This window comes from Leiobunum rupestre, chromosome 5, assembly GCF_980474605.1.
Source record: "Leiobunum rupestre chromosome 5, qqLeiRupe1.1.hap1, whole genome shotgun sequence".
Taxonomy (NCBI): Eukaryota; Metazoa; Arthropoda; class Arachnida; order Opiliones; family Sclerosomatidae; genus Leiobunum; species Leiobunum rupestre.
Window position 1 is genome coordinate 40,502,037 of NC_143388.1, and position 25,317 is coordinate 40,527,353.

General features: G+C 38.3%; 1 protein-coding gene and 13 non-coding genes across 14 annotated transcripts; all 14 read left to right on the plus strand.

Moving 5' to 3' along the window:
• Nucleotides 1-138: 138 nt before the first annotated feature.
• Nucleotides 139-210, plus strand: TRNAE-UUC (transfer RNA glutamic acid (anticodon UUC)). Its single transcript has one exon. It is a non-coding gene; the product is annotated as a tRNA-Glu (tRNA).
• Nucleotides 211-495: 285 nt separating this feature from the next.
• On the plus strand, nucleotides 496-567 carry TRNAE-UUC (transfer RNA glutamic acid (anticodon UUC)). Its single transcript has one exon. It is a non-coding gene; the product is annotated as a tRNA-Glu (tRNA).
• A 2,347-nt stretch (nucleotides 568-2,914) lies between these two features.
• TRNAE-UUC (transfer RNA glutamic acid (anticodon UUC)) lies at nucleotides 2,915-2,986 on the plus strand. The gene has a single exon. It is a non-coding gene; the product is annotated as a tRNA-Glu (tRNA).
• A 298-nt stretch (nucleotides 2,987-3,284) lies between these two features.
• Nucleotides 3,285-3,356, plus strand: TRNAE-UUC (transfer RNA glutamic acid (anticodon UUC)). Its single transcript has one exon. It is a non-coding gene; the product is annotated as a tRNA-Glu (tRNA).
• Nucleotides 3,357-3,468: 112 nt separating this feature from the next.
• Nucleotides 3,469-3,540, plus strand: TRNAE-UUC (transfer RNA glutamic acid (anticodon UUC)). Its single transcript has one exon. It is a non-coding gene; the product is annotated as a tRNA-Glu (tRNA).
• Nucleotides 3,541-3,839: 299 nt separating this feature from the next.
• TRNAE-UUC (transfer RNA glutamic acid (anticodon UUC)) lies at nucleotides 3,840-3,911 on the plus strand. The gene has a single exon. It is a non-coding gene; the product is annotated as a tRNA-Glu (tRNA).
• A 114-nt stretch (nucleotides 3,912-4,025) lies between these two features.
• Nucleotides 4,026-4,097, plus strand: TRNAE-UUC (transfer RNA glutamic acid (anticodon UUC)). Its single transcript has one exon. It is a non-coding gene; the product is annotated as a tRNA-Glu (tRNA).
• Nucleotides 4,098-4,395: 298 nt separating this feature from the next.
• On the plus strand, nucleotides 4,396-4,467 carry TRNAE-UUC (transfer RNA glutamic acid (anticodon UUC)). The gene has a single exon. It is a non-coding gene; the product is annotated as a tRNA-Glu (tRNA).
• A 299-nt stretch (nucleotides 4,468-4,766) lies between these two features.
• On the plus strand, nucleotides 4,767-4,838 carry TRNAE-UUC (transfer RNA glutamic acid (anticodon UUC)). Its single transcript has one exon. It is a non-coding gene; the product is annotated as a tRNA-Glu (tRNA).
• Nucleotides 4,839-4,951: 113 nt separating this feature from the next.
• On the plus strand, nucleotides 4,952-5,023 carry TRNAE-UUC (transfer RNA glutamic acid (anticodon UUC)). Its single transcript has one exon. It is a non-coding gene; the product is annotated as a tRNA-Glu (tRNA).
• A 298-nt stretch (nucleotides 5,024-5,321) lies between these two features.
• Nucleotides 5,322-5,393, plus strand: TRNAE-UUC (transfer RNA glutamic acid (anticodon UUC)). Its single transcript has one exon. It is a non-coding gene; the product is annotated as a tRNA-Glu (tRNA).
• A 113-nt stretch (nucleotides 5,394-5,506) lies between these two features.
• TRNAA-UGC (transfer RNA alanine (anticodon UGC)) lies at nucleotides 5,507-5,578 on the plus strand. The gene has a single exon. It is a non-coding gene; the product is annotated as a tRNA-Ala (tRNA).
• Nucleotides 5,579-5,870: 292 nt separating this feature from the next.
• Nucleotides 5,871-5,942, plus strand: TRNAE-UUC (transfer RNA glutamic acid (anticodon UUC)). The gene has a single exon. It is a non-coding gene; the product is annotated as a tRNA-Glu (tRNA).
• Nucleotides 5,943-13,026: 7,084 nt separating this feature from the next.
• On the plus strand, nucleotides 13,027-15,042 carry LOC149944495 (uncharacterized). Its single transcript, XM_090176369.1, has 3 exons — nucleotides 13,027-13,537; nucleotides 14,297-14,545; nucleotides 15,023-15,042. The coding sequence occupies exons 1-3, from the start codon at nucleotides 13,027-13,029 to the stop codon at nucleotides 15,040-15,042; spliced, it is 780 nt and encodes a 259-aa protein (XP_090032495.1).
• The last annotated feature ends 10,275 nt before the right edge of the window (nucleotides 15,043-25,317 follow it).

Genomic DNA, 25,317 nt, shown 5'->3' on the forward strand with positions numbered 1-25,317 from the left:
CACCCAGAAGGCCCGGGTTCGTTTCCCGGTATCGGAGCTTGGTCTCTGATTTTTACTCAATTTCCATTAATTTAATTATAACGTCTATTTAAAGCGAGATGGCCGACGCTTTTGCTTAAAGAGAAGCGGTGATGTTCATCCGATGTGGTCTAGTGGCTAGGATATCTGGCTTTCACCCAGAAGGCCCGGGTTCGATTCCCGGTATCGGAACTTGACTTTGGTTTCGATTTTATTTCATTAAATTTCCTTTAATTTAAGGATAACGTTTATTTGAAAACGAGATGGCCAACGCTTTTGCGGAAAGAGAAGCGGTGATAATCATCCGATATTGTCTAGTGGCTAGGATATCTGGCTTTCAGCCAGAAGGCCCGGGCTCGATTCCCGGTATCGGAGCTTGGTCTTTGATTTTCACTCAATTTCCATTAATTTAATTATAACGTCTATTTTAAAGCGAGATGGCCGACGCTTTTGCTTAAAGAGAAGCGGTGATGTTCATCCGATATGGTCTAGTGGCTAGGATATCTGGCTTTCACCCAGAAGGCCCGGGTTCGATTCCCGGTATCGGAGCTTGACTTTAGGTTTTAACTCAATTTCCATTACGTAAAGGATAGCTTTAATTTGAAAGCGAGATGGTTGACGCTTTTGCGGAAAGAGAAGCGGTGATAGTCATCCGATATTGTCTAGTGGCTAGGATATCTGGCTTTCACCCAGAAGGCCCAGGTTCGATTCCCGGTTTCGGAGCTTGACTTTGGTTTCCCTTTATTTTTACTCAATTTCCATTAATTTAATTATAACGTCTATTTGAAATCGAGATGGCCGACGCTTTTGCGGAAAGAGAAGCGGGGATGCGCATGCGATATGGTCTAGTGGCTAGGATATCTGGCTTTCACCCAGGAGGCCCAGGTTCGATTCCCGGTATCGGAGCTTGTCTTTTGATTTTAACTCAATTTCCATTAATTTAAGAATAACGTTTATTTGAAAGCGAGATGGCCGACGCTTTTGCGGAAAGAGAAGCGGTGATGTTCATCCGATATGATCTAGTGGCTAGGATATCTGGCTTTCGAGGAAAAAATAACAATTCTGTCTCGAAAAAAGGCAACTGAAAGATACATAAAGGTAATGAATAAATAACCGAAATTAAATAAGTGGGTCGTACGACACCCCAAAAAAATAATAGGCGAAATCTTAAACGATAAATCATTGCATTATATGTTAAGTATGAATAAACGAAACTAAGCAAACATTTAAATCGCACAGCATGGAAATTACATAAATAATTGAAAACACTCGTATTGGAAATAAAAAACAAAGAATGATGGTCGACATAACATAGAAAATATTACAATACATTCATAGAATACACTTCAGTTTGGCCATAGCTTATACCTTGAAACCGTAATCATCCGGGATCACAAAGTCCTTATACAGAGGACTGGTAACCGGCTGACCCTGATACCGACACACCCGAGCAAAATATTCGTTCTCCGAAGATGGCGGCCAAACAACCTCCTTAGGCCACCACTCAGGCCGGCGTTGACCCTCGAAAGGGTACAGACGCATTGCAACGGGAACCCTTTGAACTTTCGTAGCAGAGCCAGAAGAAGAAGACAGCTCCTTACCAACATCACCATCACTAGACGACATCGAATGCTTAGCACCCCGACGTGGATCAGACTTGACACCGGCACCGACGACTGAAGATTCACCGCCACCGGCCCGGACCGTAGAGCCTTGAGGAATAACAACTGAGGCAGGGTCGACGACCATCGCTTCACCGTCATCACCACCGCCTGACTCCACTTCGAAATCGCGGGGCACCTTCCGGGGCCATAGAGGACAGTCCCGGATGACATGTCCCTGCTTCTGGCACTTGAAACACTTGAACTCCGGACACTGACGATATATATGATCGGTAGAATAACATTTGTTACACACCTTGATCTGGGAATCATGCTTCACAGCGTGAAACTTCTCCCGACCGAGAGCATCGGCGACACGTAAGCGATAAGGGAGCGAAGACAACCCCTCAGGTAAAGTAACCCGCACAGTACGTAATCCACAATAAAACGAAGATTTTTTATGCCAGACAATTTTTCCTTTAATTTCGCAGCCAAGGGATGTAAGCTTCGACAAAACTGACTCATCCGTCACGAATTCCGGCAGATCATAAAAGGCGACATTCACCGTCTTCGCGGAAACGCTTGATATTTCATAAACATCACCATTGATATCTAACCCAGAGTCGATTACGCCAACGACATCGGCTACATTCTTCAGCGTTAGAATATAACCACCCTCATCACAGGCAACGAGAGAAGAAACACAATCCAATCCAAAATTCGCCATAACGGCCGTAGAAACAACGTCAAAACTAGGTAGATTCCGCTTAAAATCGATAAAAACAGACCGTTTTAGAGCTTCCATCCTGGGTAGAAACACCCAGGAGGGGTAACGAGATTAAAAAATGAACAACTATTAAATTAAATTAACGAAAAATAACAGATAGCAAAAATAAACCGGCAAAAAGCAAGCTTAGGCTTACCGCGGCGAAACACGGAGAGCTAGGATATCTGGCTTTCACCCAGAAGGCCCGGGTTCGATTCCCGGTATCGGAGCTTCTCCTCATATTTAAAAATTGGTTATATTTTCCTTATTTCGACTCTTAAAAAAACGGTGTTTTCATGCCTTATAAGCGCGCGCATTGGCGAGAGAGTAGAAATTGCGCTCATCCGATATGGTGTAGTGGCTAGGATACCTGGCTTTCACCCAGAAGGCCCGGGTTCGATTCCCGGTATCGGAGCTTCTCCTCATATTTAAAAATTGGTTATATTTTCCTTATTTCGACTCTTAAAAAAAACGGTGTTTTCATGCCTTATAAGCGCGCGCATTGGCGAGAGAGTAGGAATTGCGTTCATCCGATATGGTCTAGTGGCTAGGATATCTGGCTTTCACCCAGAAGGCCCGGGTTCGATTCCCGGTATCGGAGCTTCTCCTCATATTTAAAAATTGGTTATATTTTCCTTATTTCGATTCTTAAAAAAACGGTGTTTTCATGCCTTATAAGCGCGCGCATTGGCGAGAGAGTAGAAACTGCGCTCATCCGATATGGTGTAGTGGCTAGGATATCTGGCTTTCACCCAGAAGGCCCGGGTTCGATTCCCGGTATCGGAGCTTCTCCTCATATTTAAAAATTGGTTATATTTTCCTTATTTCGATTCTTAAAAAAACGGTGTTTTCATGCCTTATAAGCGCGCGCATTGGCGAGAGAGTAGAAATAGTTTTCATCCGATATGGTCTAGTGGCTAGGATATCTGGCTTTCACCCAGAAGGCCCGGGTTCGATTCCCGGTATCGGAGCTTCTTCTTATATTTAAAAATTGGTTATATTATCATTATCTCGATTCTTAAAAAACGGTGTTTTCATGCCTTATAAGCGCCCGCATTGGCGAGAGAGTAGAAATTGCATTCATCCGATATGGTCTAGTGGCTAGGATATCTGGCTTTCACCCAGAAGGCCCGGGTTCAATTCCCGGTATCGGAGCTTCTCCTCATATTTAAAAATTTGTTATATTTTCCTTATTTCGATTCTTAAAAAAACGGTGTTTTCATGCCTTATAAGCGCGCGCATTGGCGAGAGAGTAGAAACTGCGCTCATCCGATATGGTGTAGTGGCTAGGATACCTGGCTTTCACCCAGAAGGCCCGGGTTCGATTCCCGGTATCGGAGCTTCTCCTCATATTTAAAAATTGGTTATATTTTCCTTATTTCGACTCTTAAAAAAAACGGTGTTTTCATGCCTTATAAGCGCGCGCATTGGCGAGAGAGTAGGAATTGCGTTCGTCCGATATGGTCTAGTGGCTAGGATATCTGGCTTTCACCCAGAAGGCCCGGGTTCGATTCCCGGTATCGGAGCTTCTCCTCATATTTAAAAATTGGTTATATTTTCCTTATCTCGACCCTTAAAAAAAACGGTGTTTTCATGCCGTATAAGCGCGCGCATTGGCGAGAGAGTAGAAATTGCGCTCATCCGATATGGTCTAGTGGCTAGGGTATCTGGCTTTCACCCAGAAGGCCCGGGTTCAATTCCCGGTATCGGAGCTTCTCCTCATATTTAAAAATTTGTTATATTTTCCTTATTTCGATACTTAAAAAAACGGTGTTTTCATGCCTTATAAGCGCGCGCATTGGCGAGAGAGTAGAAATTGCGCTCATTCGATGTGGTCTAGTGGCTAGGATATCTGGCCTTCACCCAGAAGGCCCGGGTTCGATTTCCGGTATCGGAGCTTCTCCTCATATTTAAAATTTGGTTATATTTTCCTTATTTCGACTCTTAAAAAAACGGTGTTTTCATGCCTTATAAGCGCGCGCATTGGCGAGAGAGTCGCAGCTCCTTTCATCCGATATGGTCTAGTGGCTAGGATATCTGGCTTTCACCCAGAAGGCCCGGGTTCGATTCCCGGTATCGGAGCTTCTCCTCATATTTAAAAATTGGTTATATTTTCCTTATTTCGATTCTTAAAAAAACGGTGTTTTCATGCCTTATAAGCGCGCGCATTGGCGAGAGAGTAGGAATTGCGTTCATCCGATATGGTCTAGTGGCTAGGATATCTGGCTTTCACCCAGAAGCCCCGGGTTCGGTTCCCGGTATCGGAGCTTCTCCTTATATTTAAAAATTGGTTATATTTTCCTTATCTCGACCCTTAAAAAAAACGGTGTTTTCATGCCGTATAGGCGCGCGCATTGGCGAGAGAGTAGAAATTGCGCTCATCCGATATGGTCTAGTGGCTAGGGTATCTGGCTTTCACCCAGAAGGCCCGGGTTCGATTCCCGGTATCGGAGCTTCTTCTTATATTTAAAAATTGGTTATATTATCATTATCTCGATTCTTAAAAAAACGGTGTTTTCATGCCTTATAAGCGCCCGCATTGGCGAGAGAGTAGAAATTGCGTTCATCCGATATGGTCTAGTGGCTAGGGTATCTGGCTTTCACCCAGAAGGCCCGGGTTCAATTCCCGGTATCGGAGCTTCTCCTCATATTTAAAGATTTGTTATATTTTCCATATTTCGATTCTTAAAAAAACGGTGTTTTCATGCCTTATAAGCGCGCGCATTGGCGAGAGAGTAGAAATTGCGCTCATTCGATGTGGTCTAGTGGCTAGGATATCTGGCCTTCACCCAGAAGGCCCGGGTTCGATTTCCGGTATCGGAGCTTCTCCTCATATTTAAAATTTGGTTATATTTTCCTTATTTCGACTCTTAAAAAAACGGTGTTTTCATGCCTTATAAGCGCGCGCATTGGCGAGAGAGTCGCAGCTCCTTTCATCCGATATGGTCTAGTGGCTAGGATATCTGGCTTTCACCCAGAAGGCCCGGGTTCGATTCCCGGTATCGGAGCTTCTCCTCATATTTAAAAATTGGTTATATTTTCCTTATTTCGACTCTTAAAAAAACGGTGTTTTCATGCCTTATAAGCGCGCGCATTGGCGAGAGAGTAGAAATTGCGCTAATCCGATATGGTCTAGTGGCTAGGATATCTGGCTTGCACCCAGAAGGCCCGGGTTCGATTCCCGGTATCGGAGCTTGACTTTGGTTTCCCTTTACTTTCATTAAAATTTCTTTAATTAAAGGATAACTTTTATTTGAATGCGAGATGACCGACGCTTTGGCGGAAAGAGATGCGGTTATGTTCATCCGACATGGTCTAGTGGCAAAAAAATCTGGCTTTCACCCAGAAGGCCCGGGTTCGATTCCAGGTATCGGAGCTTGACGTTGGTTTCCCTTTAATTTCATTAAATTTCCTTTAATTGAAGGATAACGTCTATTTAAAAGCGAGATGGCCAACGCTTTTGCGGAAAGAGGCGGTGATAATCATCCGATATGGTCTAGTGGATAGGATATCTGGCTTTCACCCAGAAGGCCCGGGTTCAATTCCCGGTATCGGAGCTTGTCTTTTTGGTTCTATTTTAATTTTATTGAATTCCCCTTTATTTTCAAGATTACATTGCTTAAAGTTATTTAAAGACTAGCGGCGTTCTCGTTGCGTTTTATGCTCCAGATATAACTATTTTTCTGTTCACGAAGCATTTTTTTCTATTTTATTGAGCCTTTAAGGAATCGTAATGAACTAATGCCAACTCGTCAATATTTTTGGCGACCTTTATGGGCAAAATATGGAAGTTTCTAAGCAATTTATACCATTTTAGTTAGACCTTGCTAATGTTAATTGTAAATACAATCTTCATATCGATCAAGTTTTTAAATTTTATTATTTGGTTTAATATGTTTTAATTTAATTTTTTTCTGATCAATAATGCTTTCAGAACAGAAGCTAAGTATTAGAAGCTCAGAAAGGTTCATTGAATTTAAATAAAAGACACACATTCCGAACTAACGATATTAGTACGTTTGTAATGACGCTCCAGATGCAGTGGCGGATACATATGGGGCGCGCCCCACCCATGACGTGGGTGGGCCAGCACCAAATGCGGTGCACGGATAGAGGAGGGCGCGCCCCTGCCCTGTGACTTTATGATTTGTTATTAAACCCCTAGCTCAAGATGTCTGTTAGCACCCCCCCTTTGAGTTTTTTCTGTAACCACCACTGGGACGGACGCTCTGCAACTTTCTCATGGGCAAATTTGATCTAGCAACAAGTGCACAAAAATAATATTGGGAAAATTGAGAAATGTTTTTCAGATATCAATGACTTTTCAGAATAAAAGTGTCCCCCGGCATAAATAACGAACCATAAAAATTTCAATTTTGTAGCGATTATAAAAATGTAATCTTTATTTTGATACACATGTTTATTTTTTCCAACAGTCATTACCTTTTGAACTTTTTTCTTCTACTTTCCGTCCTTGGAAATGTTAATCTAACACTCCGATAGTATTTCGTATCAGAACTGGAATTTCACGAGCCGGCTAACCCTTAAAATAAACCATAGATAGTACTGAATAAACAGACTGGGAAATCACTATGTGATGCCGTTATAATTAGGAAAGAGTAAACGTTTTTCACCCTGCAACTACCGTAGATATTGCAGAAATAAGATAACTTCTAAAAGATTAACGGCGAACTGGAAAAAGGAAACCTGAACTCGCCAAAGATTTTCGTGAAAGTTGAAATTCCGGAATGCGAAAATTCCAGAAGTTCTTAAAGACACGGAACGACACAATCTCTAGTTTATGAGTAGGTTGGTTTTTTTTAAGAGAAAGAAAAAGGGGGTTAAAGTAGGTGAGTCAATAGGCTTAAGATTGGAGCAAAGGCCTCAGAACAATGCCACGAAATCTAGTTGCTTTAACTTCAATTCCATTGTGGTGAAGAATTTGATAGTAATAAGCATAAGCCTATCACCTCTAAGTTTGAAACGCGTATAGCGCCCTTGTACCAGCACTGGACGTGCAAAAAAGAAGAAAACAGGCGATAGTACCGGCACCTGGTAGAGATAAATTGAAGCTTCTTCCTTCCCCTTTTCTCTCTCTACGCACCTCTCTCTTACCAAAGCAGCTGGCATCATGCATTGCGGGACGCGTTACGTTTCTCTTTTCCGCCACCGGGTGGATTTAGCGCTATACTTTCGCCAGTCGTTTGCTTGAACCAACACTGCCTTTCAATTCAATATAGTTTGTGAATCTTTTTATTTTTTTAACGGTTGGGTTTCACCCCCAAACGGGTGGAACCCGGGGGGATGGGAGAGCGTACCTACGCCACTAGGGTTTAGAACATCGATAAACATTAATATTATTATTATTATCCTATGCCTCTTTTATAGTTTGTTCGCTTAAAACATTGACGAGTTATGGGCATGTGTGTGGCAGAATGATGATGTGAGATCTAAATATATATCTGGTTAAAACTAGGGTTTCAGCGGCGACATGGTTTCACTGCAGTTAAAGAAATGAAAATCGGATTTAGACTCGAGTGTGAGGTAACGTATTTCGTTTTCAGAGCGGAAATAGATTGAATTGGAGAGAACGATAATACAAATCCCGTATCGTGTCATGTTTAATTGTTAAAGCGTTATTATTAGAAAGACCAGTGTACGGCTCTTAAAACCGTGCGTACATTTTAATGAGGCGACGATTTGCTTTTTAATTTTCGAGAATGAGGAGTGGAGTTATCAGTACCTATCGTGGGGTTTCACAGTGAATGTTCCGTGCGGAAAATAACGGTTTTCGCTTAGAATCTGAAGTATGTTTAAATCACGTGTAATACGAAGAAATGTACAAAGTTCATGAAAATAGTATAAAAGAAAGCACTACCACAGGAGCTAAGGCATCATTTTCATTTCCATTACCCACAAATCTAAAATTGCTTCAGAAATGTAAATAGAATTTTCTTTATATGGAAAAACTAGATAGTGTATAATAACATCATATCATAACTCAAATGAATAGGTCGGACGATTTATCGTGCATCATCGAAGTAAATTTCTTAAGAGCGCATAACAAGTTGAAATGCTGGTCAATCTATTCATAGGTAGTACGTACCTTTACAAAGCAGTGACATTTATTTGGTCTCGTTTTCGGCGCTAAGAAAATGGTTATCCCATCGCTACATTATGCAGAATTGTTAATTTTCCAATTCCAGCAATCGATACTTCTAATAACGTTCCTATTCCGACAAAAAAACATCATTAATATTAAAATTGTAATGCATTCCAAATACGGTCTGGTCCCAATGTTAGAGATCGTCAATTAAATTAGTACCTTTTGGTAATTACATTGTCCCCCTGAGAAACACGAAATCTCATTAACGTTCTTTATAAGACAGGTTAAACCACCCGTAGAAATCGTCTAGGGTAAATTTCTAGGCGTGTAAACGTTATTTTATTGTGTGCAAACTATATTCGTCTAAGTTACCCCATTCACGTTTTGAAAGGGTAGCTTAACCGGCCTATTTTTTGCGTTCCTTTAGGTCAAACACTGAATCCAGAAACGGTTCCTGCCACATGAGATGTAAATCTTACCTGATAATACTGTCAAAAGCTGACTGACCTCCTGTTATTATTAGCGACCCCTTAGGCCCAAATCATAGACCGACTTCTTAATTCGGATGGCCGGGTTACAATGCGTAAGAGAGTGGAGGCACGCGAGTCAGCAGTGCCCTACACTCACTATTACCGTTAATCGCAACAAGGGTTTATCGAAAATGGAAAGCGTAGAGCTCATGGGAAAACCAATTTAACGAACTTACAAACTCAACGCAAAAGGAGTTGTTTAAATACTTTTTTTTTCGGAATGCGCTCCTTCCAATAAAATCTAACTAGCAACCTAAAAACTGCTGTAAATTATAATAAACTTTTAATTAAATGTCGAAAATCTGAATCACGTAGTATTTTCTTATCAAATTATACCTATCATAATAATCATATTATTACCTTTTATAATACCGTTCATAATATAATAATACCTTTCATAATTATCATCTCTGATTTAAAACCTAAAATATCGAAATTATACCTTTCATAATTTAATAATACCTTTCATAATATAATAATACTTTTTATAATATAATAATACCTTTCATAATATAATAATACCTTTCATAATATAATAATACCATTCTTAATTATCTTTTCTGATTTAAAACATAAAATATAGAAATTATACCTTTCATAATTACCATTTATATTACCTTTCATAATTATCTTTTCTGATTTAAAACATAAAATATAGAAATTATACCTTTCATAATTACCATTTATATTACCTTTCATAATTACCTTTTCTGATTTAAAACATAAAATATAGAAATTATACCTTTCATAATTACCATTTAAATTACCTTTCATAATTACCTTTTCTGATTTAAAACATAAAATATAGAAATTATACATTTCAAAATTACCATTTATATTACCTTTCATAATAACCATTTATATTTCCTTTCATATTACCTTTCATAATACCTTTCATAATATAATAATACCTTTTCCTAATATAATAATATCTTTCATAATTACCTTTTCTTAATACATAAAATATCGAAATTTGATTTTAATTAAGGTTAAGCCCTGCGAATGCTTAGTACTGGTGTTTGACACAAGATGGGGTTAAATTGAATTATGTCCAACTAGAAGATAATAAGAACCTGTACTGTATGAAACTTCGTCTTTTAATTTGGAAGATAAAGCCAGCATCTTTAAAACATGAACGGAATTATTTGTAGCTGAGTAACGTTTGATCGCTATAACGCTACGTTTACACTTCTACGAGTTTGCCCTGCACGTTTTCTAGCACGGTCTTAATAGTAAAATAAAACAAATTAAATTAAAAGGAACATGTCTAGAAATATGGAAATGAATTGGCTCAAATATTTAAATTAATTGGCGGAAATATTGAAATGAATTGGCTGAAATATTGTAATGAATTGGAGGAAATATTGAAATGAATTGGCTGAAATATTGAAATGAATTGGCTGAAATATTGAAATGAATTTGCAGAAATATTGAAATGATTTGGCTGAAATATTGAAATGAATTTGCAGAAATATTGTTATGAATTGGAGGAAATAATGAAATGAATTGGCTGAAATATTGAAATGATTTGGCTTGCGCAAAATGATGAAGAATATTTTCTAACTATTACAAACTAATGTATAATTCTCATCACGTAAGCTAATTTCAATATAACGGAAATGTAGGTATTAACATAATTGTAGACTAAATATAGCAATTTAAAAGTGAATCCAGGCGATTTAAAGAGTTGCCATAACCTACATTTTCCTTAATTATAAATATCAAATGGATTTACTATTTACAATTTAAAACGCGATTTCAATCCTATTGGAATACACCTCGCCCAATATTTTTCCACGTTATTATGCGTATATATTTCACAAAATGTGTACCTAGTAAATAAAGCCATAATGGAAAAATATAATTTTCTTTATATTCTAAATTATAGTGGCTGGGAAAGCGCTGAGGCGAAGGTCAAAATATCAGCAGCGGTATATAAACACGACATTCTGTTTTTTCTTCGTTCATATTCTCCGACTCAATCTAAGCGGTAAATAAAGTAAGTTTATGTCATTTACCTTTATAGACCGTGTAAACGAGTAAGTATTAAGTTATCAATAATATTTTTTTAAAGAAATTAAAATGATATTTTTAGATTTATTAAATTTTGCTCATAAAGGGAATATAACCTCCAACGTGTGCTTTACAAGGGACCCCAACAATTATAGGGATTATCCTACAATAAACCACTAAGCAGCACCAGAATTATAAGAGCCATTGGTAAGAGTGGTCAGTATTGGAACTCTTGGGGGAGCGACAGAAGTACTAGGGGCTCTATTCCCTTTAACATCACGGGACAGAGAGACAGAGCTTTATGATAAAGTTTTTTGTCGGTCATTATTTGCACGTGCGCTGGAAACTTGGACGTCGTTCGGGAGCTTAGCTCGTGCTTGTAGACTTGTTAAAGTTAATTTATGACGTAGAGCGCAACCATTTCTTGCTACGTTCCAACTAAAATCAAGTATTAGCGTTATGATGAAAAATTTAATATTTTGCCTTAAAGCTGGCACGTTACAATTTGACGGCTTTTAAACGAAATGGACGTGTGGAAAACTAAGTGTACGATTCTGCTCAAAAAGCATTCGAACATTGGCAAAAGCCGTACATCAATAAAGCTAGGAGCAACAACCACAAGGAGAACGCAGCTAGCCTGTAAACACGCTAACGCTGTGTTGTGTACAAATTTCATTGGACGAGCCTTTACACTAAACATTTTACGGGCGGGGGAAAGACAATTTACGAATTTTCCCCTTCCGACGGCAGCAGGCGCTAAAGCATCTAAATTAAAACCATGGAAACCACTGTTGTACAATAAAAATTATTTTTAATAAAATAATTTTTATTGTACAACAGTGGTTTCCATGGTTTTAATTTAGTCAATACCTGTACAAGATAGTCCGCACATACAATTAGCTAAAGCGTCTAACCAATGAAAAATGTACAAAAGAAAATCCACGACTTTTGACGGGTTGCGTTCTCCTTGTGTGGGGTGCTATGTGTTTTGTTCCTAGAAAAAACGCACTAGCTTCAGAGTCATGATACAATTATAGTAGGTTCTACCAAATATTTTTCTTTACTCCACATTTGTTGTCCTTAAAAATTAATTTTACCCGTGAAAATACCTTTACTTGTTACGGTCAAAACTGCTGGATTTTCGTCTGCTAAGAAGACTTATTTTGTGTTTAATAATATAATACGTAAGATTATCACTCATAAGTATTCCATAAAAGTATTTTCTTCAATGAAACCTTGTTCACGGGATATTACCAAAATTACGTCATTGCCAGCTCCGTGATGGAAAACGCGTCATCAACTTTACAGATGGGAAACGAAAAACGTGCACAATTTCTCTTGCATTTCCAACTTAATTTCTGTTAATTTTGTAACCGCCTCGAAGGCATATTCTGCCAAAGTACTGTGTTTTTTCTTATTAAAATTAACGGTCGTATCACGATTGTTTTACTTTATTCGTAATTCAATGACCATAGGCGGGTTCTTCTCGATAAAAATTTAAAATATTTTCAGATCGTATTTCCAGAGTAGACCCTAAATTATTTTATTGTTAAATTGTTTAAAACTGGCGTTTCGAATCACATTTTTGCCATCGTTATTTAAGATTATGTTTTATATTCTTTATTGCAATGTCGAAACTTCTAAACTCTTAATTTTTAATTGCAAATTTTTCGAATGAGATAGGAATGAATTACAATCGCCTCTGGTTAGGGACAATTTATTTCAGTGTATACTCTACTCGATACCACGTGATGCTGAGAGAGTCCTTATCTCATCTGACGGCCAAAATTTTACTAAATATAAACAGAGTTTCCCCTTAAATCTATCAGGATAGGTTTGGTTGTCAAAAAAAATTGTTATTACTGTCAGTGAGAAAAGTATAATAGATTTAGTATTTTTCGAACTAAGGTAATATATATATTTTGATTCAATGCACACGGAGGTTTTATTTTGAATAGCACAATTATTATATATTTTTTTCTTTCCAGCAAAATGGTGTGTTTGAAAGACAAAGTGGCGATTATTACGGGTGCCAGTTCTGGAATCGGAGCAGCAACTGCCATTCATTTCTCCTCTTTGGGATGCGCCGTCGCTGTCAATGGCAGAAACGCCCAGAAGCTTCAAGACACTGTCCAGGAATGTCTCAAAACTGGCATATCCAAGGACAAGGTTCTGCCATTGATTGGCGATGTCAGTATTGAAGAAGAGGCGGCCGCCATCGTCCAGAAGACGCTGGATCACTTTGGCCAACTGGACATTTTGATCAATAACGCCGGATTTTCCATTTTTCATCCGGATTTTGAAAAGACACCACTCACGGATATCGATAGCATTATGGGTACCAACTTCAGAGGTCTGTTCCACATGGTTCAACTGACGACGCCCCATTTGAAGAAGACCCAGGGCAACATCGTCAACGTGTCGAGTGCTAGTTCTCATCGAGTTTTCCCAGCGTTTAATATATATTCGGCTTCTAAAGCGGCGGTTGATAATATAACGAAAAGTTTGTTACTTTGAGATAGCTTTTTTATTAAATAGTAGTGGAAAGTCTGAAACTGATCACCTATTCTAGGTTCTAATCTGGCAATGACTGACATGTTTTTGTATGAGCTCCAATGGAATTGTTTTAAACTCGCTTCATTGTCTTAAACCGTTATGTTTTTCTCGGCTCTGCCTCCATGGAATCATAATTCCAATAGTTATTTCTATATTTTTTACGCTTTTCCAACTTGTTAAAAGAAATAGTATAACGTGTTTCTTTTACGTCACAAGACTGAGCTTTGGTAGAATTATCTAAGCACGCGTATGAGCGTTAGAAAATAGGAAGCTCCTCGTCATTCGGGCGCTCGCTCGTATTGTGGTAAAAGGTAAATATAGTGACGTAAGAGCTACATTAAAACAATAAGGCCATGTTACTTTATAGAAAGAACTATTTATAAATTATTTTATTTATAATTATTTTTAATTAAAATCTAATTTCTTTTGCCGATATAACGAATTAAATACTTAAAAATTGGTCTTAAAGCCTCAATAAGAAAAAAATCTTTTTTTACCAAGGAGGAATGTAGGTTTTGATAAAATCCGTTTAAATAGACCTGTAGGAAGAATGCATTTCACGAAAGCAGAATCTTGGAAAATAGTTTGCCTCTCAGATATCTCATCGGGCCAGTCGGTCTAAATTCAAGATTTTCTGCTCCTGATTTCTTTTGATCTTTTGTATGAAAATAAAACCTCACTAATAATAAGACCTTATATTTAATAGGCTTGGCGATATCATTGGCTCAGGATGGCATTCGAATAAACGCGATAAATCCGGGAGTGATAATGACTAGCATACTGGATGCTGCTGGTATCAAAGACAAAGACGTTCTGGAAGCCACATCGATATCCATGGCGAAGATGCACGCCTTAAAGAGAAATGGCGACCCAATGGAGGTTGCCAAACCGATTGCATTCATGGCTTCCTCTGATGCTTCTTTTATGACGGCAACTATTATGGTGGTTGATGGCGGTTTGATTTTACTACCTTAACGGTAATGAATGTGTAATCAAGCCAGGACTATTAAGCCACGTACACACATACCACTGAATCACTTTTTTTAAATAACTGTTTTCAAAACCAACATGAGAAATCGCTTCGTGTGGGTTCGGAAAGCAGCTTGGTCAAGTCGGTTAGCATAGAATCACTTTCAAAACGACAAGGCGGAGATATAAAATTGCATTTTTTTCGAAAATGCCGCGACTGAAATTCGAAATAACGTCAAATAATATTGCGATAAATTCTCGTAATTTAAATATTCTGTTCATAATTTGAAATGACGTTAAGCCTTGGGTTTAACCGATATGGGCTGAAGTGATTTTGTACGCGCGAACCAAGAAAAACTGGAAGTCGCTTCAAACAGAATTTAAAACCGATTTAACCCTCAAGTGTGAACGTAAATGACTTTTGTCTTTTTGCGTTTTATAATTGTTTTTTTTTAATTTTTAGGAATACATGAAATGATGTAAGTTGTTTGCTGTATAATTATTTCTGTAAAATTTTAATAGTCTTAATTAAAACATGAGTAGATACGCACCTATAAAATATTTTTTGTTCTTTATAATAATTGACATAAAATAAAATATTTTGTGTTCTATACAATAATTGACTTAAATAAAATATTTTGTGTTCTGTACAATAATTGACTTAAAATAAAATATTTTGTGTTCTATACAATAATTGAATTAAATTAAAATATTTTGTGTTCTATACAATAACTGACTTAAAATAAAATATTTTGTGTTCTATTCAATAATTGACTTCAAACAAAATATTTTGTGTTCTATTCAATAATTGACTTAAAGGGAATATAACATCAGGTATTTGGTGTGGAACACCAACATTTGCAGCTCTGGCCGCTCTTGCTTCAATTGGCTTTAGTAATGTTTGGCGCCATTGTACAGGAAAATTTCGAAAAATTGAAGGGGTATAATCTGATACATGCTTTAGAGGCTATATTCCCTTTAAAATAAAATATTTTGTGCTCTATTCAATAATTCACTTAAAATAAAAAAATGTGTGTTCTATACAATAATTGACTTAAAATGTTTTGTGTAATATATAATAATTGACTGAAAATAAAATGATTGAAAATTTATTTTCGGACTTTTTTTAACTTTCAAACCGTCTGGACAAAATTGACTAATTTGCTGAAGTGCTGAATTTCTGGACCCAAAAATTTTACTTTATTTTAGAATAGTTTCTTTAAGTTTGAAACCGTCTGGACCGAATTGACTAATTTGCTGAAGTGCTGAATTTCTGGACCCGAAAATTTTGTCCAGACGGTTTGAAAGTTAAAAAAGTCCGAAAATAAATTTTTCGGTCCAGAAATTCCGAACTTCAGCAAATTAGTCAATTTGGTCCAAACGGTTTAAAAGTTAAAAAAGTCCAAAAATAAATTTTTCGGTCCAGAAATTCTGCACTTCAGCAAATTAGTCAATTTGGTCCAGACGGTTTATAAGATATTAGCTTCTATGTAGGAGGAATCCATCAAAATTCAGCGGTCCAGACGTCCAGAAATTCAGCAAATTAGACAATCCCATTGATTACGTCCAGAAATTCAGCAAATTAGACAATCCCATCGATTATCTCTAAAACAGATGCCAGGCACCACTTGCCAGCAATGAACCCACGAATGTCTGACCAGCGTTGAATAAGATCCTAAGATTCCTTCCTAACTTGAGCTGTGACAGGTTTAGTTGATTACGACATTCTTTTAGTTTGCACTTATCTGTTCGTTATAGGCGCAATGGAATGCATTGATATAATTCCATTGATCCGTAACGCATTTTCATAACGAGCTTGTATAGATTTTGCCTCTGTGCTTGCCTGCAAACATATTCCCCTAGGAGGGGTATTACAATCACCGTGTCTGTTGGTGGGTGTGGGTGTGTGGGTCTGGGCTGCGAACGCGTTCGCATTTTCGGAGCAAATTGTAATCGCTGCGTATACGCAGTTTCTTAGAATTAGGGAAAAGGTTTTTCCAAAAGCACCCTCTTTTTGGCATTAGGTGTATTACAATTTTGTTTTGCAAATTGTGATTTTACGTAACCATCGACGTTTGGGACGGACCAAGTGGTGAGGGTTACCCTTAACGTATTAACGTCCAAATGGCAGGGTTTCCACCAAATGTTCACGGCATAAATCATAGCATCATCTTGCGAACGCATCAGGCGGGATTCAAACCCGAGCCCTCCTGCATGACAGGCGAGTGTTCTATCACAGAACCACCGATACATGTTACAATTCGTTGAAAATTATAAGTTCAGCTAAAGCGGAAGAGTATATTAATAGTTTTTAAAGTCTAAATTGTTTACGTATGAAATTTTAAAGGTCAAATCATGTTTTAGCGCAGTCTGTATCCACCTTAACGGATCAGAGTGTGCAATAACTGGTGGCTTTACCGAGGAGTCGGGGTCCGGCTATTGTAACCCATAAGGGCGATGGCGCACTGGGAGATGTTAGCTCTTGTCAAATGGTCCTAACTCCACCTCCGAATTCGGTCAGGTTTGTGCTGGATACTGAGCTTCAGCTCAGACTAACGGAGAGGGTTCGTGCAAACTGGCCGCCTCGGCGTATTGGGTAGCCTGCTGTGGGGCGGCGGGCCTCCGTATGAGGGCACGGCGGTCCTGTTTCCTGGCCTTTTGGAGTCACCCCTGGATCTCCGGTGCCAGCTATGGCGGGTTACTTGGACGGCTGTGTGCTCTTCGTTCCCCTTTAGGAGCTCTCACCAAAGGGTTTGACTCTACCTACGTAGGTAGAGTGTCAGCTGGAGTTGCTACAGCATATACACTTAATCCCACTGCTGTGCGCGAAGTGGGAAATGGTCCACCCATTGCTGCACCTTCTGCTGGGTAAGTGCCTTGTGTCAAAGGTGCGACCATCAGTAGTAGAGTACTACTACCCATGCTGGATTTGTCACCTGTTCGGGCTAAGTGGACGCTGGCGTAGGGCACTATGATGATAGACCTCCGGGGGTATGGTCTCTGTGACGAAACAGTAAATAGGGGGTTCTAGAAAATTGGGAGAGCGAGATTTTTCCTAACAACCCGACTGAAAAAGCTATTAGGCCATATAAAATAATTCTAACTGGTTTTACTTGAATTATCATTAAATAATTCAGGCTAGTATATTAAACAAAAAAAGATGAACATTTTAATACATTAAGAATAAAGCGGCTATTTTTTCCGCTAAGGCGTGGTTCCCAAGTCGGCTAGGGATGAGCTCGCGAAAAAACAGATATTTCTCTCGAGCGACAAAAGTGGTTGGGCCAAAATGGCGGAGAAAAGGCGAAATTTCACAAAAATCCCTTCTTTGGGAAGAATCGTCCCCAAGAATCGCAGAGGAACCCCAATGTCGAAAGGCCATTGGACAGTTCATACCTGGTGTCTTTTCTATTAGAAGAGTTTCGAAAAAGCGGCCGCAGTGGACCCCTTCTTGAGACCCCCCAAACATGTCAATCATTATACCCATCCGCTAGTCTTAGGTTGGCGGAAAGCAATGGTTTACCGTGGGAGCGCCTTAACAATGGATACATACAATGTTATAGAAAACGAACAGCTAGCGTTGATATACAAAATAAGGGATAAAACAAAAAGTTAAAGTGAAATTACAACTAACAAACATTTAAAACATATATAAGTAAAATGACCATTAGGAGTTACAATTTTTGAGGATATTTTTATTACAAAGAGATCACGATTTTATTCATCGGATAAAAGTAAAAACAAAAGGGGTTCTACAATAAACATGGTATAGGGTTTTTTCCTAAATATTTCTACAGTCTCTGTTACTAGGTACACCGGGCTATAAATTCTGACACACAGTCAGCAGATATAAGAGGGTTAAGGGGTAGAACCCGTGGGTGGTCCACTTAGTTAGTTTTTTGTCTATCGGTACTTTTGAACAGTTAAAAGTCATTTATGAATACAATTTCAAGTGGTATACAACGTGCTTTTTTCGTTTTGCTTACTTTACTCGTAACATCGCAATTTATTTTACGTGTTTTCTTATCGGCTTTAAATGTGCGATACATTTTCATTAATGTGGTTACGTTGGTTTTATATTTTGAGATATGCGCTGTTGTTTAGCCTTCACTATTCAGTTAAGGGTTTTTGTGTGCGTTAAAAGCCGGGAATTGTGTTAACGGTAAGGTGTTTGTGGTTTTTCTATTACAATTTTCCTTACCTTGAGTATATAGATTGACATTTTCTGGATTTCTAAGTATTTGAATTACCTTGTTGTTTGATTGTGTTATTATTACACATTTTTTATTGCATATTTCTGTTAATACAATGTTTATTACTGTTAACTTGTTACATAGTTGGGTTATTATTATATATTTTTCTAATTTTTCTTGTTTTTTGTTAATGTGGGGGATAATTCATGTCTACGATTTTTTATTTGCATTGATTTTTATCGGCTTCGTTGGGTTGTCGTCATGAGCCCACGCAGTTTTATTTAGTACTTTCACTTATAGTTTTGGTTTTCGCTTTAGCTTTTGTTTTTCCATATAAATATGATTGTTTATGACCTATAATACAATGGGTTGGTTTTTCTCTATAAAATAGTTTCTTGCACGTATATTTTACGTTTCGGGAGCGTTCTAATAATTTTAATTTTTGTATTTTCTATTTCTCATTTTGTTGCTTTGGTAATTTAATAACGTTTTGGGTCTAAAGTTGTTTTTTTTGTTCTATTGATATTGGAAATTTGTTAAATGCAATAATATTTGTAATATTTTTTAATTAAAATAATCTACTGGTTGGGATAGCACCAGGATAACATATTTTTGGAGGACGCTTTTGATGGCGAAATATCATTGAGTACCATGTGCAGTAGTTAATACGGGGTAGGTCCGATTGGCCGAAGACCAACCGATCGAAGGGGTCCAACGGATCGAAAACTCACGGCCCGAAAAAAAAGGACCAACCGACCGAAAAGTTGTATATCGTTAAATAAAAATAAAAATAACTTTTTTACTGTTTTGTTTTTTACTTCTGCCCCGAGATATAGCAGGGTACGCGAAAAACGTTTTAGATTAGATTAGGTTAGGTTAGGTTAGGTTAGGTAAGCATGCGGGGCGCGCAAAGGTTAGGTTATACATGTATACGCGCGCCGAAGGCGCGTAGGCACCGTTGGATACGTCCGTGACTTATATATATCTATAAAAAAAACCTTAATTCGATGTACTAAAAAAATATATAAAGGTGCAAAATTGAGCTGTAAACCGCACAATTGGGGTATTTTCGATCGATTGAAACTCAATGTTAAATCGTTTTCCAACGAATTGTATTCCGGTCGAATGGGCCCAAAGCAAAATTATTGCATTAAATTACTATTCTTAATTACTATTCGAAAGGAAAGGCCTTCGAGTGAAAAACAAAAACGCGCGCGCGTTCAATTTCTTGTGGGGTGTATATTTTTTGCCCTTTCAAGGTGGTCTGCTTTGCATGTTCTTGTTTTGATATTTATTTTTAACAGATAATGCCAACATAATCCACCTGGTTTCAATTATAGTAACGTTTTTTTTCAGCTTTTTAAAAATATATATTTCGGTCCGTTGAAACCTTCTGCAATTAATTCATAAAAAAGGAATTTTTTAATTTTCGGTCGGTTAGTGCTTTACCTTCGATTGGATGGACTTCGGTCCGTTGGACCCCCATTCGATCGGTTGGTCTTCGGGCCATCGGACCCAGACCGTTAATACACCCAAGGGCAAATTCTTCTGAGGAGAGGTATATTTTGGCAAGCTCGCCAACTTGTTAATATGCTATGTTTTTTTCCTATTCATCCCAATAGCGAATTTATAAAATGTATTTTTTACGCATGTTGCAAAATATTTGAAATTGTAAATTTATATAATTGAAAGCTGATGTTAATCTAGCAACTATAACCGTTAATCAGCTATTTTGCATTTTAGTATTATTGCGCGTAATTTTAAACCCTATGTGGATGGGTCTGCTGGTCAAGTGTAAGTTTTTAAATTAAGCATTTATCCACGTTGAATGAACGGGGAGTCGTTGGTGGTCGCGCTCAACAGCCCAAATATAATGATAAGGAAGATGATAACGTCTGTAAGTAAAGAATTCAAAAGTTTCTAAGTTCGTAAAATTGTAATTTCATTGGGTGATAACTTTTCCATATTTAACGATATCAATTAATGTCCTCTCAATTTAAATATGTGGTTTAACACGTGATTTTCTGAACGTTATAAATACGCGCAACAAAACACTGAAGTGACTTGAATCATAGCGCACTTCTGTAATCCAGACGGTAACTGTAAAATGTAAGTTCATTTCTTACTTGACTATATTTTGCTATACAATGCTAAGGTTGGGTGGCGGAGTGTTAAGCACTTTCGCCTCGCAGCGAGAGGACCCGGGTTCGATCCCAGCTAGTGGCACTGGGTGAAAATCCGGAACCACTCCTTCTGCGTAGAGTTTGTAAGTTATCTCCCCACTGGTTATAAGGGGTTTTCCCCCGAGATCTTCGATTTCTCCTTCCCGTAAAAACTTGCTGAGGTTAACGGTAATAGTTAGTGTAGGGAGCTGTTGGCTCGCGTGGCATGAAGGGCTTGCCACCACCCTCCTACGCATTTTAACCCGGCCACCTGTTACTTGATCACGCACAAGCAACATTGCTTATGTGGTCGAAGGTGGTGCCTTGGGTATTAGCTCTATTTAAAAAAAATACCAGTCTAGAACCGCTGCAACGTCTTGCTTTGGAGTCTAGGTGATATTTATTTAATGCGAGCTAGAAATTTTTAAGAAATTTTTCGATTGATTTTGTGGAAATATTAGTTTAGCTATTTTTAACATTATTCGGGTACTCGAAATCTTACTCGGTTATCGATGCAATTTGTAATCAGACTATCGTGTGTTATGAATTAGCGAAATATCTTTGATGGTTTTAATATTCATATTTTGAAAATATGTGCTACTCACGTAAGTCATAGTGACTAAATACCAAAATATATCTTCTGGTTAGAATTTAGAACTTACTAAATTAAAGAAAGAAATGTTTTTTTCTTTCATGTAACTATAGTTGCAAAGAAAATGCTCATCTTCCAATAAAACCATAATAGCAGGGTTTAAAATTGAACCAGCTTTTGGTACGAAAAATAGGCTATGAGATACATTACTTTTGGATAGACAAAAAGGTAAATAAGTGTATTTTAAGTGAAAACAATTGGCGGCTTAACAGAAAAACACGTTGGTTGTTTTTCCGAATTACACCAAGTAGGGCACGAGAAGCAGTCACAGCACAAAATATTTTAATTTTTTCACCCGACGAGAGGCCCCGGCAATTTATCAGTTTAACTCATTAAAAAATACTTATTCTACTACAATCTCTCTAAATATACAATTAAAAAGAGGTTTTCTATAATTTACGAATAAAATTTGACTCTAAGCCTCGGTCCACGAGAACCTAGTGTCCTGTCCGTTCGTAAGCTTTGATAATCTCAACCAATCGGACCTAATACACTAGGCTGGGGAGCTGCCGGAAACAACATCTATAATTAAATCTAGATAGAGGGTCGGACACTTACAAATTGAGCGTACGGGATTTTGAATCTAAAGTGATTTGAGAAATCAGAAACTGATTTGAAGATTACATAGTACGATTTTCGTGTTGATTAAGACGGATTTTGAAATTTTGGAACAAGTTTACACGCCAAGGGGCTAAGCGACTAAGTCGTTTAGCCGCCAAGCGTTTATGCGCCTAACGCGTTTAGCCACCAAGCGTTTATGCGCCTAACGCGTTTAGCCGCCAAGCGTTTATGCGCCTAACGCGTTTAGCCGCCAAGCGTTTATGCGCCTAACGCGTTTAGCCGACAAGCGTGTATGCGCCTAACGCGTTTAGCCGCCAAGCGTTTATGCGCCTAACGCGTTTAGCCGCCAAGCGTTTATGCGCCTAACGCGTTTAGCCGCCAAGCGTGTATGCGCCTAACGCGTTTAGCCGCCAAGCGTTTATGCGCCTAACGCGTATAGCCGCCAAGCGTTTATGCGCCTAACGGGTTTAGCCGCCAAGCGTTTATGCGCCTAACGCGTTTAGCCGCCAAGCGTTTATGCGCCTAACGCGTTTAGCCGCCAAGCGTTTATGCGCCTAACGCGTTTAGCCGCCAAGCGTTTATGCGCCTAACGCATTTAGCCGCCAAGCGTTTACGTGCCTAACGCGTTAAGCTTCCAAGCGTTTATGAGCCTAACGCGTTTAGCCGCCAAGCGTTTATGCGCCTAACGCGTTTAGCTGCCAAGAATTTATGCGCCTAAGGCTTGGTTTCCACCAACGCGCGCAAGAGCGCGTCATAATTTTAATTTTTTGTCGCGCGTATGAACATTTGCACGTTTCAAAGCTGAGTGTCACTTTTTGACGCGCGCTGGTGGAAACCCAGCCTAACGCGTTTAGCTGCCAAGCGTTTTTGCGCCTAACGCGTTTAGCCGCCAAGCGTTTATGCGCCTAACGCGTTTAGCTGCAAAGCGTTTATGGGCCTAACGCGTTTAGCTGCCAAGCGTTTATGAGCCTAACGCGTTTAGCCGCCAAGCGTTTATGCTCGTAACGCGTTTAGCTGCCAAGCATTCTTATAAAACAAAAGCAACAAAATTTTATTTCGCTTTTGTTAATAAGGAAATTTGATTAAGTTGACTTTCACTAATTAGATAATTAAAGAAAAATGTATTTTTCGTCCTGCAAATTATGGCGCCGATTAATCGACGTGCTGTCTCAGTTTGATATGATTGAACAATGAACACAACTTGTATACCGTCTTTGGTGAACCGCGCTACACATTTTATTTCTAAAACCCTGGAGGCGGTTTCAACGTCATCTTTGTATTTTCTAAACCCCTGTGTTTGATAGTGTTTAACAGGCGCTTAGCTGGTGTTAATCTGAGGTGGTGTGTAGTTATTACACGTTTTGTTAGCACTTGTAATAGGTGCTTTTATGTTTAGCAGCTATCCGTTTAAAATCTCAACACTTTGCCGTGTACAATTTAAACGTAAAAGTGTTTAACTTTTAAACATGTTCATTAATTTTTTGATGTTGAAAATCTAAACGTAGTTTTTTTCGTATACGATAAAATAGCTATATTTTATAACAGAGAGTTGAGACTAAAATTAAACTGGGTAGCCCCTAGAATAAGTTATTTTAGTAATGGTAACCTCATCTATAGTAATAGTAACCTTTTCTTTCTGCTTGTTCCGAAATTCTAAGGCTTGTATTATGATAAACATAATCTTTTCGGTTTTAGAAGCCACCATGGTGTGTTTGAAAGATAAAGTGGCGATTATTACGGGTGCCAGTTCTGGAATCGGAGCAGCAACTGCCATTCATTTTGCATCTTTGGGATGCGCCGTCGCTGTCAATGGCAGAAACGCCCAGAAGCTTCAAGACACTGTCCAGGAATGTCTCAAAACTGGCATATCCAAGGACAAGGTTCTGGCAGTGATCGGCGATGTTAGCAAGGAAGAAGACGCAGCCGCCATCGTCCAGACGACGCTGGATCACTTTGGCCAACTGGACATTTTGGTCAACAACGCCGGATTTTCTATTGTCAACCCGGATTTTCTAAACATCCCCTTGACGGATTTCGACCGCGTCATGCACACCAACGTCAAAGGCTTATTTCATATGATTCAATTGGCGACACCTCATTTGAAGAAGACCAAAGGAAATATTGTCAATGTTTCTAGTTCCGGAACACACCGAGTGTTTGCAGATTTCTTTTTTTATTTGGCCTCTAAAGCCGCCGTTGATAATTTAACCAAAAGTGCGTTTAACTAAATAATGCCATAAATAACTTAAGAAGCATAATTATGACATCTATAGTCTTGTGCTAGCATTTGATCGTATTGGAACCTATTTCAAACACTGACAAATTAGTAGAAGGTTTTTCTGGACATTAAGTAAAAACGAAAAAGCGCTTAAGGGTGTTTTAATAATCAGCTAGGCTTATACCCAAGTAACACTATAGGCCCAAGTCAGCTAGCGACTTTTAATGCATTCAATTCGGGTTGCAATGTGCAGGGCGGTTTTAATTACCTATACTAAAAGTTTTCGTTTAAGTCTATTTTATTTTCCCATTTTCAAATTCAATATTTGTCAAATTATAAGTTTCATAAAGAAAGTGTTTAATTTCATTTAATATCGACCTCAACTAGAAAACAAGCTAACATTGCCGGAACAAAATTTCAACGAAGTCGCTACCGCAAGGCGCTATTTCGATATTATATTAGAATCCTTGTTTTAATGAAGTGTAGTAAACCATTTACTCTAGAAGCATACTTATGGTTGTTATGTTAATTATGGTATTAGGGTTTTAAATTAAAATTTAGCCTTTTTTAAACAGGTTTGGCGTTAGCATTGGCTGAGTATGGAATTCGAATAAATACTATAAATCCTGGTTTTATCGAGACAAACATTTTGGAAGCCGCTGGAATCGAAGACAAAGCCACAAGGAAAGTGATCAGTACAGAAATGGCGAAGATGCACGTCTTGAAAAGATACGGTGACCCGATGGAAATAGCGAAGCCAATCGCATTCTTGGCCTCTTCTGACGCTTCTTTCATGACTGGAAGTATTCTGTTGGTTGACGGAGGTTTAGTTTTGGGCGCCTAGTTCCAAATTACAAATTAAACCTTTTTAATATTTAAACGCCCACTTTTTTTACACTGATGGAAATAAATTTTAAGAATTGTTTGAAATAAATTTAAAGAATTGTTTGAAATAATTTTAAAGAATTGTTT